The sequence below is a fragment of the Periplaneta americana genome, chromosome 1, assembly GCF_040183065.1.
Source record: "Periplaneta americana isolate PAMFEO1 chromosome 1, P.americana_PAMFEO1_priV1, whole genome shotgun sequence".
NCBI classification, from domain to species: Eukaryota; Metazoa; Arthropoda; class Insecta; order Blattodea; family Blattidae; genus Periplaneta; species Periplaneta americana.
In genome coordinates, this window is record NC_091117.1 from 188,159,707 (window position 1) to 188,180,563 (window position 20,857).

The 20,857-nt window shown below is 36.6% G+C and overlaps 1 protein-coding gene across 1 annotated transcript in view; it reads right to left on the reverse strand.

The window, feature by feature from the left end:
- Positions 1 to 20,857, reverse strand: part of LOC138705433 (probable G-protein coupled receptor No9) — a 1,480,426-nt gene that overhangs the window by 340,010 nt on the left and 1,119,559 nt on the right. The window contains exon 6 of the mRNA XM_069834160.1: positions 9,281 to 12,880. Coding sequence (XP_069690261.1) covers positions 9,281 to 9,547 — 267 coding nt within the window. The 5' untranslated portion in view covers positions 9,548 to 12,880. The remainder of the gene's footprint in view (positions 1 to 9,280; positions 12,881 to 20,857) is intronic.

Below are 20,857 nucleotides of genomic sequence, written 5' to 3' on the forward strand. Positions count from 1 at the left end.
AAGTAATTGCGGATAGTTCAAATCTGTACTTATTCCAGTGTAGCCAAAATAACTTAACCCCTTTACACGAGCACCCGCGAATTACTGGTTTAAATACAATCGTTAAAAATGTTTGAAAAAGTTAATATGATAGGCGGTGTAACCATACGCAATTAAGAACATACGTGTAACATACAATTTAACACCATACAAAGAAGAGGAAAAAAAAGTTGCATAAAGGAATTTCACATATGTATTACAGGTGTATTTAAGACCTTGTAGAAATAACAGTATTTAGTAACAGTGTCCTATTTATTCTTTTGCAGCCAAATCTGTAACTTTTAAAAGCATAGTTATCATGTTGAAGTGTATGTGTTGTAGAGGATGCTTGATTTGTTGTGTATGTGAGTCATAGTTGTGGGATGCTTGATTGCGTTTGTGTGACTATAGTGTATTAATTTATGATGTATGTTAGGGAAAGTTGCTTAATTGTGTTATAGAGTACCGCTATAAGAAATGTTTTGTTTATGTGTTGTAACTGTTTTCTGTATGTCTCAATTGATGCCTGATGTTTGATTTGCAATCGCAATGTTTAAATTACGGATTGTTTAGGTTTTATTTCCATTGTGTAAGCTAATTTATTTTTCTTTTCAATTTGTTTTATGCTTAGGCCTATTTTTCGTGTAAAACTATAGCCCTAGCATACATATGTAAAATAGGGCTACCCCCCATTGGAGATACAATAATAATAATATAGAAAAAAACAAACAATGTGCTGATGGTTAAATGTACAACGAGATAAAATAATTTGACAATCTTCAATTGCAGGTGGTCATAAATCACAAAATAGTAGACCATGCTATGGTATATAGCTCGCCCGTGTTGCTGTTTGAGCGGTGTATGAAACCAAAGTCAAATTTGGTTGAGGAGATGCTGACCTAACCGTAGTGTTGTAGCAACACGACTCGTGTCGTGAAGATTGTCAAATTATTTTATCTCGTTGTACATTAACCATCAGCACATTATTTGTTTTTTCTATACTTTGGTTTTAAATTGTATGTTACACGTATGTTCTTAATCGCATATGCTTACACCGCCTATCATATTAACTTTTTCAAACATTTTTAACAATTGTATTTAAACCAGAAATCATAAGTGTTCATTATGTGTCATTGCTTCGATGAGACCTGAGGATGCCATATTCATGGCGAAAACGTTCGCCGGTCATTATGTACCATTTCATGTAATAATCTAATGGTTTAATTTTGATTATTGATAAGTAATTCTGACGGTAATAAATCCATACATATTTGTAATTTTATTATTATACTTATCGGACCCAACATGTTTTTAAAATTAAAAAAAAGAAAGGTCAATGAAAGGTAGAACTTCAGTGTAGCGTGAAGATGAAGTAGGCCTACACTGGGGTCAGAAGAAAACATTAAAAATTGAAGAAGTAGCCTACATGATAATATCATGATAGGAAAAGAAAGACATTCTTATATTTATACGGAAGAAAAAAGTGTGTTCATTCAAGCAATATGACGCATGCAGTACTACGGCGTCATTCAGTGAAAAGTTGTTCCGATAGATTTATTGCCAGCTAGAAGTTCTTAACTAAAGCTTATAAATGTTTGGAAAGCTTCTGTGAAACTTGCGCATTGCACTTTTCAAACTTGTACCATTTCAAAACATAAGTATGGAATGCTTGAAAGCTATGGGCAGAAATTGCATAGCAACTTTAAGCCTTGGTTTTTCTGAACAGGCGTATGCGACGTGCGAGACATGCCTCACACAAATCCGGACTACACGAGAGATAGTGAGTGGTTTCTGTAACTGCGATATGCGAGGTCACACAAATCCGGACTACACGAGAGATAGTGAGTGGTTTCTATAACTGCGATATGCGAGGTCACACAAATCCGGACTACACGAGAGATAGTGAGTGGTTTCTATAACTGCGAGATGCGAGGTCACACAAATACGGACTACACGAGAGATAGTGAGTGGTTTCTATAACTGCGAGGTCTGCGCACCTCGTAGTTATAGAAACCACTCACTATCTCTCGTGTAGTCCGGATTTGTGCGAGGCGGACCTCGCACCTCACAAGTAGCATGCGTCGGTTCAGAAAAACCAAGGGTTAATACACGTAATGTGCGCACTTTTAAAACGTCAAATTGTCGTCTATCATCTGATATCTTCTTCTGCCTCGAACTCTTCTCCTGTTCACCATTCCTTCCAGTGCATCCTTCAGTATGCAGTTTCTTCTCAGTCAATGGTCCAACCAATTCCCACTTTTATTCCTGATCATTTTCAGAATCATTCTTTCTTCACCCACTCTTTCCAACACAGCTTCATTTCTTATTCTATCTGTCCACTTCACACGCTCCATTCTTCTCCATATCCACATTTCAAATGCCTCTATTCGCTTCTCTCTACTTTGTCGTAATGTTCATGTTTCTGTCCCACGCAATGTCACACTCCACTCAAAACACTTCACTAGTCTCTTCCTTAGTTTTTTTTCCAGAGGTCCGCAGAAGATGCTCCTTTTTCTGTTAAAGCTTTCTTTGCCTTTATTGTCCTCCTTTTGACTTCCTGGCAGCAGCTCATGTTACTGGTTATAGTACAACAGTCTGATCCGTTTGGGTATGGATAATATTAATGTATTATTGTAAAGCTATTATCATAGTAGGAAAAATTTCTTGCTGGTTATATTATGATTAAATGATAGGAGTTTCCATATATGACAATCAACAATGCATAATCTGAAAGTACAAATGAAAATCGTAGATGATTAAAATGGCTATTACAAATCAAGAGCGGGCACAATGTGTTCTTTGGTATGCTAAATTTGAGAGTGTTAAAAGAGTTCAAAGGGAATTTTGACGCGAGTATGGTATGCGTAATGTACCTATATACGACTGCATAATGTTGTGGTATCGAACATTTGTAGAAAGAGGTTCTGTGTTAAAAAACATGCAGTAGGTCTCAGGTGAAACCCAGTACGAGAAACAGCTATCTATTGGCTTGGTCTCCAAACTCCCCAGATCTAACCCCTCCTAACTTCAATTCAAAAAACTTACATAACACTTCGACTTTAACATTCTTTTTAATTGTCATGTTCGCGCTAAATTGGAATAGGCTATGCCTCAGTAATTTCGTCACCCACTTGTAAATCACATGTAGGATTTTGTTAAAGACATTGTCTATTCACAGAAGATCTGAGACTAAAAATTACTCAAGGTTTTCAACAAATCATCCCTCTTATGTTACAACGGACATGGGCTGAATTGCATCACCGTTATGAGTTGTGCAGGGTGCTCAATGGGGTCATGTTGAGCTCTGAGGAATCTCCCATCATTCAGTATTATATGCTCAATGGTTCAACAAATAATGTTCAGTAGTTAATGTTTTACGGTGTTTTTATTTTATCCATATTCAAACTGATCACCCTGTATTTTAAGCTGTCCACTTGCTCTACTGCCTCATTTAGAAATAATATGTTATGAAGAATAAATAAAAATTTCGAGAGAGTAGGCTACTTATCGTAATGTAGGTAATTTAAAACATGAGAATTATATAGGATGACAAATATTGAGTAAATATATGAGAAATTAAGTCAAATTACACAAATTAACCTGAGTTGTAATGCAAGCCATTAATAATAAAGAGTAACTTTAGCACGGGGAGTACTTAACGCAGAAAGGTACAGAGTCAGAGAAACGGGAAGCTGGAACCTCATTAGCAACGAACAAATACAGGAAGACGACGACATATATCAGATAGGACGAGCGTTAGAGAACGATGATGCAAGAAATGAATCAATGTGACAGGCGAATATAAGTCTTACTGAAAGTAACGTATTATAGGCCTATAGGCCCACGAAGTAATGTATGCAATAATGGTTTAAGAGGAAACTTCACTGCTAAGAATGGACAAAATTAAAATAGATTGTATGGACTTCAGTCTAAAAATTTACATACTTACAAATGACTTTTAAGAAACCCTTAGGGTCATTGCCGCCCTCACACAAGGTCGCCATCGGTCCCTATTCTGAGTAAGATTAATCCAGTTTCTACCATCATATCCCATCTTCCTCAAATCCATGTTTACATTATCCTCTCATCTATGTCTCGGTCTCCCCAAAGATATTTTTCCTTCCCATCTCCCAACTAACACTCTATATGCATTTCTGGATTCGCTCATACGTGCTACAAGCCCTGACCATTTCAAACGTCTGGATTTAATATTCATATTTATGTCAGGTGAAGAAAACTATGCGTGCAGTTCTGCGTTATGCAAATCTCTCCATTCTCTTGTAACTTCACCCTTCTTAGCCCCAAATAGTTTCCTAAGCACCTTATTGTCGAACACCCTTAACCTCTGATCCTCTCTCAAATAATATAAAATACAGGGTAGTAGTAGTAAAAAGTAAGGATGTTTAGTTCACCAATGGAGGATCAAAATAAATTTTGTAACATAATACTTTTTATTCAAAACAGAACAGTTTTATTCAATTGTCTAATCTATAGATGTGGGAAGCTAAGGTTGAAGTAGATATATTTTTAAATGATGATAATTTAACGAGATTTATATAATGTTTTTTTTTTTAATCCAATGCCACCAGGTTGTCTTTTCGACATTTCTGGTCTTCTCTCCTGGCAGTGGCTTAGGAGTAACCCACTTCTAATTTTGGGGCGATTGCCCCGATGATTAGCTATGATTATGATGTGCCAGGAGAGGTCTTAAATCTAAACTTAACCCAAATTCCAGATCATGGGCGAACACAGGAATAATCCCCTTTAAGGAAAAATTCCTGTGCTCTAACCGAACCCGGATCTAATGAACTATAGCCAGAAGCTCTTACCACTAGACCATGAGGCTGTCAGATTTATATAATGTAATGTTATTTTAAATTGAGTTGAAATTACTTTAAAGATTATACCAGAAAACTCTTTACAGAGATGATAAACCTCCGATTATTTATCAAATGCACATGCCTTTCCGCAACTCTAACCTTCTCAGTGAATTATGGGCTTTCTTACTTAAAAGAGGTATACATTGATTCTAGAAATGTCAGATTTTTTCAACATTTTGGTAAATACTGTAATATTTTTGCCTGACCTGGAAGATCATTATTTCTTTTAGTTTTCAAAAATATTTAACTTATACTCATTATCTCAATAATTTCATAATTATTTGGGCATTTATAATACAAGCGTACTTTACTTTGTATACCTGATGTCATCTTCAGTGTTTGTTTTCTCCTATTTCACATTTTTCGACATTTATTTTCTTTCCGACGGAAAAAGTAGACTTCTAATTGGGCAAAAGATTTCATGCATAGTTCAACCAATAAAAAATTAATTGTGTGGAAAGTTTCGTTGCCGATGTTTTCATACCTCTTTAAAATTGTAAGGTTTACTATGAATGTCGCGATAGATATTAAAACATGACAATTTATGTCTTTGTCTTTTTTTACATAAAGTGAACCGTTTATTGACAAATTAATGTTGAAATTTTATTCTCTGTACGTTCTGTGTAACTAAACCATTAGTATTGTACACTTGGTCAAAATTAAAGTGGCCGGCGCCTGAGAGACGAAGTTCGAATCGGGTATTTCCGTGAGCGCTCGTGACAGCCAGGCTTTGTTCAAAAGATTGCGTATATTCTTCTAGTAGTTATAATGGGGAACAGAATTTATTAATCACTAAAATCTTCCGAGAAAATAATTCATATACGAGATTTAAAACAGACAGATCGTTCAGAGTGTTTAAACAGTGAATATTGTAACACAAACACTATATATTGTATGACAGGTTCTCAAGTGGAGTATGACCATTGCTCGCTACAATGGAATTCTGACTGCAGTAAAACTCTTAGCGTAGTTTGTAAAGGAATAGTTAACAGCCCGTGAGGTTGAGAGTTCAAATCTTCGTGGAGGTACTAAACATTTTGTGTTGCGTTTTAAATGCATCAGTGAAAATATAACAGGTTTTAGTCATTTTTTTATCATTAAAATTCTTTTCGCTTTATTATTTTTTTTTTCGTGTTAATAGAAACTTTTGACGCTAGATGGAAGTAACACTAAAGACGACAATTAGCGGCTTTCATATTAAAATGCTGTGTTAATTATTTTATTAATCCCTACTGCTTTGCACTCTATTGCCTTAGTGACATTCAGTAAATATGTTGACGGTTAAATAATTGACAATAATTAATTTGCAAGTTGTGCTACAGAGAATATGATTATTATACTAATCTAAATCCGTGATCATTAGGACCTAGCTAAACGTACAAATTGTAAAGAAGAAGAAAAACCATAATTCTGATAAAATATATTTTGATTTCGTGGAATTATAACCACAAATTTTCACCAATTTCTTAATTATCTGTAAGTAACATGAATTAACATAAGCAAAATTTTGGAATATGTATGATAAGAACTTTGTGTTAAATTTTAACGTACCTTGTTAACATGTTTCGATCTATTTTGGGTCATCTTCAGAACTGGTGGTTGTTGGTCTTGGCGCCTCTTGTTTCCTGTGAGGGTGTGTTCGTGGTGTAGAGTCAAAGAGTATATGTGTTTTGAAATTGAAAGCCAGAAGCTCAACACACTAGACCAATATGAAATATACAGACACACCAAAAAAACACACCACAACGATATTCTCAACACACAACTCAATTTCAAAACACATACACTCTTTGAATCTACACTACGAACCCACCCTCACAGGAAACAAGAGGCGCCAAGACCAACAACGACCAGTTCTGAAGATGACCCAAAATAGGTCGAAACATGTTAACAATGTACGTTAAAATTTAACACAACAAAGTTCTTATCATACATATTCCGAAGTGATACAGTGTTAAAAGTTGTGTAATCAAGATGTATAAGCAAAATTATTTGATTATATTACACTAAAAAGAGTTGTAGAAAATAAAAGAAAGGACAAAACAAAAAATTCACTACGGAGATTCGGAGCATGCTGTGGAGGTGGCCCAAATCAGCGCCTTGTATTATGGAGTTAACTAAAGCGGCGCACGGAGGTTTACGGTAGTGAACTGCGCGTTCACCCGAAGGGACTTAGAGAAATTTTCGCTGCTCAAGAGACCAGCCACTTTCATTTTGAACAGTACATGAAAAAGTATTGATTATATTAAAAAGGAGATGAATTACGAATGTAATCCGTGCGAGTATTGGTGTCACAAATTACGGCGCGAGCATGAAGAATTAATTACATAAAATTAAGTCGATATTACATGAAATAAATATTTTATAAGGACGCTTAATTTCTTGGATAAGTCATAAAAATTATAGAGTACATTTAATTCTGGGGCATCACTAATTTAAAACCGTACATGGGAAGCATTATTGCACCGAATTTACGTAATAAGACAATAAATAAACTCAATTTCAATAGAAATTATTATCAGTTCATAGTAATCATATTAAGCCTTGGTTTTTCTGAAGCGACGCATGGGAGATGCGAGGACCTCCTCGCACAAATCCGGACTACAGAAGAGATAGTGAGTGGTTTCTATAATTGTGAGATGCGAGGTCTGCGCGAGGTATAGAGTACATTTAATTCTGGGACATCACTAATTTAAAACCGTACAAGGGAAGCATTATTGCAACGAATTTACGTAATAAGATAATAAATAAACTCAATTTAAATAGAAATTATTAACAGTTCATAGTAATCATATTAAGCCTTGGTTTTTCTGAACCGTTGCATGCGAGATGCGAGGCCCGCCTCGCACAAATCCGGACTACAGAAGAGATAGTGAGTGGTTTCTATAGCTGCGAGATGCGAGGTCTGCGCGAGGTATAGAGTACATTTAAATCTGGGGCATCACTAATTTAAAACCGTATAAGAGAAGCATTATTGCAACGAATTTACGTAATAAGACAATAAATAAACTCAATTTCAATAGAAATTATTAACAGTTTATAGTAATCTTATTAAGCCTTGGTTTTTCTGAACCGACGCATGCGAGATGCGAGGCCCTCCCCGCACAAATCCGGACTACAGAAGAGATAGTGAGTGGTTTCTATAACTGCGAGATGCGAGGTCTGCGCGAGATATAGAGTACATTTAATTCTGGGGCATCACTAATTTAAAACCGTACAAGAGAAGCATTATTGCAACGAAATTACGTAATAAGACAATAAATAAACTCAATTTCAATAGAAATTATTAACGGTTCATAGTAATCATATTAAGCCTTGGTTTTTCTGAACCGACGCATGCGAGATGCGAGGCCCGCCTCGCACAAATCCGGACTACAGAAGAGATAGTGAGTGGTTTCTATAGCTGCGAGATGCGAGGTCTGCGCGAGGTATAGAGTAGGCCTACATTTAATTCTGGGGCATCGCTAATTTAAAACCGTACAAGAGAAGCATTATTGCAACGAAATTACGTAATAAGACAATAAATAAACTCAATTTCAATAGAAATTATTAACGGTTCATAGTAATCATATTAAGCCTTGGTTTTCTGAACCGACGCATGCGAGATGTGAGGCCCGCCTCGCACAAATCCGGACTACAGAAGAGATAGTGAGTGGTTTCTATAGCTGCGAGATGCGAGGTCTGCGCGAGATATAGAGTACATTTAATTCTGGGGCATCGCTAATTTAAAACCGTACAAGAGAAGCATTATTGCAACGAAATTACGTAATAAGACAATAAATAAACTCAATTTCAATAGAAATTATTAACGGTTCATAATAATCATATTAAGCCTTGGTTTTTCTGAACCGACGCATGCGAGATGCGAGGCCCGCCTTGCACAAATCCGGACTACAGAAGAGATAGTGAGTGGTTTCTATAGCTGCGAGATGCGAGGTCTGCGCGAGGTATAGAGTAGGCCTACATTTAATTCTGGGGCATCGCTAATTTAAAACCGTACAAGAGAAGCATTATTGCAACGAATTTACCTAATAAGAGAATAAATAAACTCAAATTCAATAGAAATTATTAACAGTTTATAGTAATCATATTAAGCCTTGGTTTTTCTGAACCGACGCATGAGAGACGCGAGGCCCTCCTCGCACAAATCCGGACTACAGAAGAGATAGTGAGTGGTTTCTATAGCTGCGAGATGCGAGGTCTGCGCACCTCGCAGCCATAGACACCACTCACTATCTCTCGTGTAGTCCGGATTTGTGCGAGACGGGCCTCGCACCTTGCACGTCGCATGCGTCGGTTCTGAAAAACCAAAGCTTTAGTGCATGTGTTCACTGCAATCACATAAAAGTGTTAACATTTGAAGGAAAGAAGCTTTTACTGACCTTGAATACCTCCCAGGTGGCGCTGAACGGGAGAACGGCGAGTCCCACCATGAGATCAGCGACGGCCAGCGACACTATGAACAGGTTGGTTACGGAACGCAGCTTCGAGCTCATGAAGACGGCAGCGATGACGAGGCAGTTGCCGACGATGACCATGACGTTGATGAGCAGGAGCACGACGAGGGAGGCGATCAGACCAGGGTCATCCCAGGCGACCTGCTCCAGCAGAGCGGAGCAAGTGCTAGCGTTCATAACCCCGTCCCTCATCAGGGTCACTCACTCGCCATATTGCCGTGCCAGCACCAGTCACGATATGGAATTCTTCAGACTCAATTTTTTACTGTTTATTTTGAAGAAACCCAGTTCAACTTCTCTTCCAGTCACTATAGTACCGCGTAGGTTTACAAGCCTCTAATAAATTAGGAATCAGAATATCTTAAATTGTCGAAGTTTTCTTTCACAAATTCAGTCGAGATTTCTCTTCCAGTTACTTCTAAACCCGCCGAAGCTACACTTTTACGTAAACTTACAGATTTCACAGTATACCAACAATTATTTTGACTGTTTCCACAAATTCGGGTGAAATTTCTCTTCAAGTCACCTGGGATCTCGGACCATTCTCAGAATGATATAAATTCTTAATTAAAAATTAAGAATAATAAGACTAGTTTTAAATTTTCGAGCGTTTCTTCACAAATTGGGTCAAGTCAAAACCTAAAATTCTGTCAAACTAGTGTTACGTTCCTATATATACTGCTGGGGTATATGCAGTTTTTCGTAGATTTCTTCAAACTTCTTTCCTAGTGACCTCAGAACCACGTAACTTCTCACCGTCCCTAAATAAAATTAATACTTACGGAGAGATATTCAGTTTATTAGCAGTCTCTTCCAAAACCAGCTATTCTTTCATTTTTTGCGTTTCAGAATAGCTGTTTACGTTATCTTAAAATGTATGAATTAAGTAAAATATTGTCAATTTGTTGAAATTTCTTGTATGAATTCCGTTACTATACTACAAAGTAAGTAATGACTAGAATTTTTTTATCCCCCTCTACAAGTTACGAACTTTGTAATTGCTTCCATTTCATCGACGATTTCCTTATAAACTCGGATAAAAGTTGTTTTTTTGCAGTCTACGTCCACGAGCTTAAAATTCCCCACTGTAAACAGTGAATTGCGAAGATATCTGAGCAATTTTTTCTCAAAATAGTTTGGAATATCTTCTCCAGTCGCTCAGGCACAGTGAAGACTTTAATGAACACTATAAATTATGCAAAGTATCTTCAATTTTTTCACTGTTGCTTCATAAACTTGCTCCAAGTTTCTTGCGCGTGTTGCCTCCAGACAGACTTAATTATAAGCTACAAATTGTCCGTCTTTTTCTGCTGTTTCTTCGCGAACTCGTCACTGCCACTTTACTACGTCCTATTAATGGAATAACGGCACAAGAGAGAACGAAATTCTGTCCATAAACGTGAATGTTCCCAAACTATATTTACGTCTTCCACGTCATGAATTCTATAGAGTAATTTACTTCAGTAAAGTAGGTGCATACATATCATTCAACAGTGATATGAGAGGGTGATATTATTCCTCTACTCTTTTCATAAAGTTACAATTTAATTCACATTTAGTTTCAATTTACGTTTGTCAAAAAAAAAAAAATATATTTCTTGTACTGGCCACTCTAAAGACTTCCCTCTTTCCACGAGTTTGGTTTCAATTTTTATGCAGAACATGCGAGTAGGTGTGATAATCCTTGTAAAATTCAAGATAATTTCACGGTCTAGTTTATGATTCTCTTCACTTAAATAATTTCAACTCTTTTGGCAAAGTCAGAGAGTTTGAAGGCTCCTTTAAGATGTTATGCTTCCTTTTATGTACGCTGCCTTCTATTCATGATAAAATTATCGTATTTTTTCGATCACTAACCTAATCCTTTGGCGAATACTTTATTCTCCTACCTTACATTTTCGTAAGGTTTTTCTGAAATACTTGAAGTTTTATTGCGACCTTGTTCACTACGTCGAAAATAATTTCTTTGGTGCTTACTGTAGGTGGTATAAGACGTCGTGAATGTGATTTTTAAGTAAAAGAACAGTTCATATGTGATGAAATTGTGGAGTCACTAGTTCAGTTTCTCTTGATGAACACTCGTAGGTAAAGTAAAAATGTCTGAACAAAGCGATTTTAAGCACAATTTAAAAGACGTTTCTTACATTACGAATAAAATACGAACTTTTCTTGAGAATGGCGGAAAAAAGTAATTTTTCTCCACTCAGATCTAGAAAATATTTTACCTACTTTGAAACAAGAGTTCGAAATGGTTCAATGGTTACTCTAGGATAGTCTTAGTACAGTTTATGATAAAAATTACGAAGTGAAAAGTGGTTTACATAACGATATTCAAGAATAACGCTTTCTTGGAAATTAAAAAGATTTCAATGACGAAAACAAAATGAGATCTCAGAAAACAAATGCTGCAATTCTTAGTGCTAAATTATAATCAGATCGAATACCGCAGTTGACAAGAAACGACTTTTAAATATCCGAAATTCTATTACCGACAGGTGTCAAGTTTTTAAGATAAATATCTTATTTCCTTCTTGAACACTTAATGAGGCTTTTTCACACATGCTACAGAGTTTACAGCGTACCAACACTTTGTCACCGATAATAATTTTCTGCTTATCAATCCTTTTCCCGATTAATACAAACGAACAAAATTATACTAAGATCGAAATATCAGGATTCGCTCGCCAGTCACGGGTTCGATTCCCTTTTATGTCACACGAGGTTATTCAGTTTGTAGCTAGATTGAGGTTATTACAACTTCTAATATTAAATGCTTTATAATGATGTTGAGGGCGTCAACTTCTTCAGGTCAGGGGTCGATTCCTCCGTCTTCTTCTTTAACACGATAAATTATGTTATTTTCTTGTAAGACACAAGATAACAGAGATGCAAGATGGATTAACACCGATACAACACACTGATGCCATTTTTACGCACAAAATCTGCAAGCGCTTCTTTTCTTTGGACAGTTCTCAAGGGTGACTAGTGTTGCACTCTTTTGTAAGTTTTGTACGTTGTCCACATTGACACGGTGTAGAGACTAGATAGTTTCGGGAATCGAAGGAAGTACTTTGTCGAAAAGTAGGGACGCATATTCCTCACCACCCCCTCGTCCAATCAGACGTCTGCCTGCAGTTTGGAGGGTGGTAACACTGACGGTGGTGGTAAAGTTTCGAAGGGACGTTTCCAGCGGCGCTCCTCCTTACGATCATGTTGGCAGCATTGTTAGGCTTACCCGGTGCTGTCTTCTTCATATCGCAAGAAGGACGTCCGAACATAAGAGTTGCTAGGAGATATTAACATCCAAAGAGCTCGGAAAGAAAAAAGAAGTGACGTTCACATGAAAATTCTAAAGGAATCGCGGAGGAATCCGGGCCGACGCTGTGATGCCGAGCGTCGATGCAGTACTGGACGCCCCAAGGCGCCCACGACCGACGCCTCACTGATCTCGCGCCGCTATCCGATGCTCCGCTACGACGCTGGTAGCAGCCGACCACTGCGCAAGCGTGCAGATGACGTCACAACCTGCAACACCACAATGAAGACGCTCTCAGGCAAGATAAGTGTAAGTATTGTGTTGGCGGAGTTCTACTTCCATAACGGGCAGAATTTAAAAAACAGATGCAGCAGCAGGCCACCCTCTTGTATATTACAGTAATTGAACTCCACTTACTCTTCCATTTATTTCAGCTCTTTCTTCACATTTACGGCTGCTGGGTTCCTAAATCTCATTCCTACAATTAAGTCACTTTACGTGTTCTATTAATTGATATGGAACCTCAGAGTGATTTTTCTTACGTCACGTTAGCACAGTTTAACCACAATTGTTTCCTAGAATACACCATTGACATGCAGTGCCGAATTTAGCCTTTTCTCTCTCTTTTCCTACTTTTCTTTCCTATTTCCCCCCCCCCATTTTCATATTACAGTAAAATTTGTTTTTAAAACACTTGTTGATAAATCTTTTCTAAAGTTTGTTCTTGAACCCCTTGTGGAAGTCGGATAGTGTTTCGGTATCGAATTGTCGCGGTCGCAGCGAGAGTAAGGGCTATACTACACGAACGTTAAAAACGTTGCGTTGACAACGTTCTTTCATAGGAACTTAGTTTTTGGTAATATGATCGCTTGTATAATTGCATGACTATACTACACAAACGTTAAAAGTGCTGCGTTTGGTTGCGTTGCTTCGACGTTGGGAAGTTTCAACGCAGAGGTCTGCGTTGGCAACGCCATCTTTTGCAAACATATTCATACTACATGTGCGTCAGTGCGCGGATCTAGAATTTAATAATAGGGGGGGGCTAATAATAATTGAGGGGCTGGGTGCAAGAAGGGCATTTTAGAGGATGTGCCCTTTTTGAGTAAAACGATTTATTGTGATCTCTGATCTGTTATGCATATGATCACAAAGTTGTAGTTCAATACTGTAATCATAGAGGTCAGGAGTACCGGTACACAAAATGTAAAGGCATGCATAGATAACATTATTACTGTTTGAGTTTCCAACATCAATTTTCTCTAAACTTGCATTTGAGAGAAGTGCCTTTCTTGCACCAACCCCTCAATTAATATATGAATACAGTAGTATAATCATTACACAGAACAATGGGATTAAAAACAAATAAATAAACCACAACAATATTGTCACTCTTAGGTTCTAAGTCTTCAGTTAGTTCTAATTCTAAAGGAAATGGTGACTGGAATGGAAAGTCGATTAAATGTTACTTACAGTTTAACGAAGCTGAAGTCGTCCGGGATGTTTTACTTTGGTTAACCTCTTCAACAATTTTCTTTTCAATAATGGTGCCACAACAGTTTATGAGATCGTTTTGTGTTGTTTTACTTGTTAGAGAAGAGTTTTTTGGGGCATTTTTAAGATGAATATGCAGAATCTGATCACCGGCATCAACGCGATATTTAAGAAGCTCCTTGGAATTACCTTCGTTTTGATTTTCGCTTTCCAAGTCAATCGCACCATCATCCCTGTGTCCTCTTAATGGAATATTTTGTCGGCCGCACAAAATAATTGTTTTTACTATTGGGACAAGTTTCATCCTGTTTCCGCGCATTGTTTGTAACACTTCATTATTCAATTGAACCAGAACGTTCTCTACCTTACCTTCAAACACTCGTTTAAAGTTGTCACATTTTAGGAGAGCAGTTTTGTTATAACTGTTCTCTGAATGTCTCCTGAATATTTCAGAGGTCTTTTTGAATTTTCTTAGAGGTTTCGTAACTAAATTGTGTAACGTAAGTTTGCTTCGCCCTCCCTCTTTAGTTCCGAATAAAACGCACACGTGACAGAACGCACCTTCATCCTTCTTACTGTAAGACAGCCATGGAAATCTTTTAAGCCACGTATGCTGAAATTGTCTAGACTGTCCCGATTCTAGTGTCCTCGGAAATGGATATTTTTCGTCTGGAACCCATGGATTTGTTAGAGCTTTGTATTTTATCTCGTCACTGCATATTTCTTTTTCCACTAAGCAACCAATATCTAATACATTATGAGTCGTCGAACTAGCATCATCACTTTCACCGCACATAACCGATTCCCTGTTATGGTATTAACAGGCATACACTTTTCTTCATCAGTTGTATCATTGTCATCCGTACTGCACTTTTCTTTCACTTCACCACACGGCTTCTTGAAAAATTGTAAGATATTTGTTTGAAACTTACGTTCCGACATTTTATAATTTCTTATAACTGTTACACTAAATAATTCACCTGTGCAGACTGATCACTTCTCGTCTCAATTCAGAAGTCGAATGTAGTGGCTATTGTAAAGTACGATAACAAAGATATTGGTAGCAGCCTAGCTACAGTGTGGTAGAGTGGTTACCGTTAGATTTCCGTTCCGAAGTCCGAGCTATTGTTAAACCCCATGGTAACGACCCCTAAGGAATGCGACCACTTACCTGATCTATTCACTGCGAACTGTAAAGAGAGTTTGTATGTCAAAGTAAAATAGCAAAATAATATGAAGTTTAGAGAGTGAAGAAATCATAGAAGTTATATGAATGAAAAAATAATGCTTTATACATTTTAAATAAAAAAAAGTTTTTAAAATGATAGGGGGGGGTCTATAGCCCCCCAGACCCCCCCCCCTTGTATCCGCGCCTGTGCGTCACCAACGCAACGTCAACAACAGACTGGATATTGTGAAGCAAATGCAGTTTTTGCTACCTACTCTTGGTGAGAATGAAACCATTTCGAATATACCTCCACCTAAACAAGAAGACATAACGGATGGTATTATTTCTCAGGCTACTTCGGGTCATGAGAATAATGTAAACGATGCCCAAACAAAATCGGGACCATCTCTTCGCTCGACAGGGACAGGAAGGAAAGAAAAATCTAAAAATATTCTAGTAACTGCAACAAGCTATATTACAAATATATTATCAGAGAGCGTGGCCATACAAAGACAAGACAGAGAGATTTACAAGGATGGAAACAAAGCTTTCCTATCATTTATCAAAATCATAGACAATTTACCTCCAGAGCTTGCAATTGAAGCCCGTTTCAAAGTTTCTGAAGTGTCGAGCAACGGGTAACATCAAGAATGTCCCAATTGTCAGAGTCGCCATTGAGTTTTATTGCCGATGGTTCAAATGATTCTGAGTTCATTGTTAATTTCAGTGAGTACTGATTTCTGCAGCTTGTAATGTTCTTAATTTTCAACATATTATGCATAAAATAAAAATATAATCATTACAAATTAAGGCAAATTTTATTACTTACCTTAATGTTACAATCAGCTTTTCGACAGGATGAAGTGATTTCCTCATTACAGTGTCAGTTTTCCTAATTTTATGAGAAATTAAGTTCAAAAGATCATCAAAACTTTTTATTGACATTCTGTAATAGAGAAAAAACTTGTCGAGATACTGTCGGTGATTTTCAAATGCAGTAAAGTCTAAAACTTTCCTGTCGAAAGTCTCTTAATGTTTGCGGGATGAATTCACCATCTCCTTTTCCTCTTTTTTTGAGACAGACCTTATAAATTGAACACATTGCGGAGCTACATATGCAACCGTTATAAGATCCATTGCAGTTCTGAAACCAAACACAGCGTCCTTAACGCAACGTGTAGTTTATACATTTTTTATGCGTTACCAACGCCTCTCAACGCAACATTTTTGACGTTCGTGTAGTATAGCCCTAAAAGGAAAGTGTGCAGCTGCATAAATACCGGGACATCATTATATTTTTACTAACATTTCTAATATTAACCTGGCTATACCTTTGGATTAACGATTGAGAACCGGAAATATTTTCTACCCCCTTCCACGACCTGAGTTTGATGGTATTCGCGTAAAATTCAAACAAATCATTTTACCGGTTACAGGAGGGAAGAAAAGTAGTGCATCAATTTACGTAAATTAGGAAATATTACGATTCTGAGTTTGATAATTTTCGTTAGGTTTTTATTTAATCAAAAAGTACTGCAGTATTAACAATAAGTGTTACGAACTGAGCTATCCATGCGGACGTATTCATTGTGCAGTGTATATTATACTGTCTACAGCACATTAGCACACAATATAGAGAATACATTTAAATTGAAAAATAATCAAGATATGGATATTTAAACAAATGGTTGAAAATGATAGCCGTTCATTTCGATACAATATTCAGTTCTTTTTTTCATATTACCGTACTATATTGTACCTAATTCGTATTTCCAGTTTCGTCCTTCGTACCTGAACACAGTAACTCATGTTGAAATAATTCTACACCTACTCTATAACAGAGTGCCTTACGTACTAAAAATTCAATTCTGCCTGATCTCACAGATAAATTTACTCTGTCCGTTCAAGTGGTTATGTCATAGGGTTGTAGAGAGGGAGGAAATCACGTAACAGTTAATTACCTAAAGAGACCCTTTTATTTAAGTTATTTTAAACAGTTATATAATATTACGTACACATACGATTCCTAACAGCAAATGTTTTCAGAAAAGAGCTAAGACAGCCCACCCACTAGCCTTTACAGAGGGGCGAGCAGAAGCGGGTGAGGGAAATCGGGATGCGACGTAACAAAACGGACACAGTACCTGTGCGAAAATATGATTCAATATTGAATGCTTTTTCTTCACTGAAAAATGCGACCATATTTCTGGGACATACTATATTCACTCACTCAATACTGCCTATACGGTCTTGGTTCTGTGTGGAGGACAGGTGAGGTTTACTACATGGTAGAAGGGGTGGGAATGAAGTACATTTAAAACTCAGATACAATAACAATTGAAGTAAAAATAAAATGATATCCCTGTATTATAATACTTTACCACGTTATTGTACTATGAAACTGCTTCTATAAACAAGAACGCATTGTTTAAAACCAAATTGAAAGTGTGTTTATTATTTTTCGCTATAAATAGTAACCACAACCCTCAGTTACATTTCCAATATCGTTAACAATACTATTCAAACACTTTCCAGCATGTGCACTATATATTTCGATATGAAAGGTTTATTCCCCAAAGAGTTGGAGTTCATTTTTCAATTTACCTTAGCTATACTTCCTATCAAAGTAAATTATAATTATTTCACCAACAAAACCAATGCTTAAAAATAAACCACAACCTGCCTTTCACAAATCAATTTTATTTCAACAATGAAAAAGTTAGAACAATATTTCTTTGCTTCGAGTCTGATGTTGCTTCATCAGATCGACTTTGATGACATCATCAATTTTTTCTCTATGAGGAAAACGCGAAGGATATCTTTATAAATTCACAAGTAAGATGCATGTATTTTGATTCCAGTAATTTATTGTTTTCTGAATTGTAACATTTCATTTGAAATTAATTTAAACTAAACATGACCTGTATAATAGCTGCTTATAAATTGTTTGTGTAGTAGAGTTGGGTCGATTCGTGAACGAATCGATTCGTGGTATCAACGAATCGTCGTTCAAAAGAATAGTAACGAATTGACATGGTATCGTAACCCACGATTCTATTTACTTGTTTGATGTAACCTGTCAACGGACATTTCCGAACCGTGCCGAATGCTCTCGAGCGAGAGTGAAATCAAAATACTGCATTTGTTAAGTATGGAAAATAATTAACACAAACCTGAAATTTGCATAGTTAAATAGAGATGTAATGCAAAAAATGTACTTCATAATAAGGTTCAGTTGATAAATTTTAATTTAGAAACATTATCTTGGGTAATTTTGTAGACTAATGGAGGTCATGCTGAATGGTTCCAGCCAATGAGAAAGAGACAATCCAATGTCTCGCCTCTTATGCCATCTGTGCGAGAGAACGTTTTTGTTCTACGCGTGGTTTGCAAAGGAAATTGTCCTGCGAGTCGTTCGTTGACGATTCAAAAGAATAGTTGGAATCGCAGACTCGGAAGAATCGTGAACTCGTTGGCGATTCAAAAGAATAGTTGGAATCGTAGACTGAGAAGAATCGTGAACGAATCGATAGAATCGATTCGTAATGTATGATTGAATCGTTGGAATCGACTTCTGAAAAAGAATTGTGTTGCCCAACTCTACTGTCTAGGGGCGGCACTAGCTATAGCCTAACTTTATCAGGCGTTGTTGACATGGGATGAGAAATACGTGACAGATGTTTGTAGTCTACGTTTTTCGGTTTCTCTGAGCTCTGTATTCAAGGCGTAATTGCGCAAGACCAGCTCCAACATATTGTGTGTTACGAGATTACTATATGAACATTGCAGTTTCTAAGTTTCTTGAAGCCTCCTATCTAGATGGTCCCATTCACTTCAACATTTTAACCTATTATAGTCCAGAGATCTCGTGACGTCTTACCGTGAGTTTGAAACGCAATTTCCTCATTAGGACTGTAATAAAAACATAGCGAAGGAAGGTTATAGATATGAGTTGACGACAATTCTTTCTTTAACCCCTCCTTTCTGCCATTTAGAGAGGGTACGATAATAACAGGGCGATAATGGGGCAGCGATCTAACGATGATGGAAGAGGAAATAGAAGCACTTGGGAAATATATCTGGTCAACGATCTCTTTGTTTACCATAAATCTTACAGATAATGTTAGGACTATACTCCCAGTCTATTTAGATGAGAAATCGCCATCTAGCTGAGCTAATCTGTGACTGTGTTCTTTATTATTATTATTATTATATTATTATTATTATTATTATTATTATTATTATTATTATTATTATTTTGGTCATCATTAGTTTTGATTTTGTATTACTATTGTTGTTCCAATTATTACTTATGACTTTTAAGGAACCCGGAGGTTCATTGTTGCCCTCACATAACTTCGACATCAGTCCCTATCCTGATTTGGACTTTCGTAACAAGCGGTTTTTTACGCTAATGGGTTGCTAGCCCATCGCCTAACCTCCAAGTTGGAGGACCACCCCTCATAGGCTGTCCGCGACTGCTTATTCAATATATTCGCAATTATTATTATTATTATTATTATTATTATTATTATTATTATTATTATTATTTAGTGTTACTGCAATTATGAGTATTATTATTCTTATTATTGTTATTCTTCTTCTTATTATTATTATCTTCATCAACATCAACATCATTATTATCATAATCAGAAATGTATTACTCTCATGATTGCTACTATTATTTTTTTTTTATTTTAGTAGGTTATTTTACGACGCTTTATCAACATCTTAGGTTATTTAGCGTCTGAATGAGATGAAGGTGATAATGCCGGTGAAATGAGTCCGGGGTCCAACACCGAAAGTTACCCAGCATTTGCTCACATTAGGTTGAGGAAAAACCCTAGAAAAAACCTCAACCAGGTAACTTGCCCCGACCGGGAATCGAACCCGGGCCACCTGGTTTCGCGATTAGACGAGATAACCGTTACTCCACAGGTGTGGGCTGTTACTATTATATTATTAATATTATTACCCTATTAAGTTATTATAGGCCTACTGTATTACCATCAATCTTTGTTACTAAAGTTGTTTTTATTATTCCTACTATATCAGTTATTCATAGATTTCAAAAGCAATATAACACGATCAAGAGAGAAGTTTTATATAATATTCTTATTGCATTTGGTAATTCCAAGAAAGTAGTTCGATTAATTAAAATGTGTCTCAGTGAAACTTACAGCAGAGTCCGAATACGCCAGTTCCTAACTGACGCTTTTTCAATTCACTGTTGGCTAAAGCAAGGAGATGCAATATCACCTTTACTTTTTAACTTTACTCTAGAATATACCATTAGGAAAGTCTAGGAAAACAGGGAGGGTTCGGAATTGAACGGGTTACATCAGCTGCTTGTTTATGCGGATGACGTGAATATGTCAGGAGAATATCCACAAACGATTATGGAAAACACGGGAATTTTACTTGAAGCAAGTAAGGAGATAGGTTTGGGAGTAAACTCCGAAAAAACCAAGTATATAATTATGTTTCATGACCAAGACATAGTACGAAATGGAAATAAAACAAATTGGAAATTTATATTTTGAAAAGGTGGAAAAATTCAAGTACCTTGGAGGACACTCGAAAG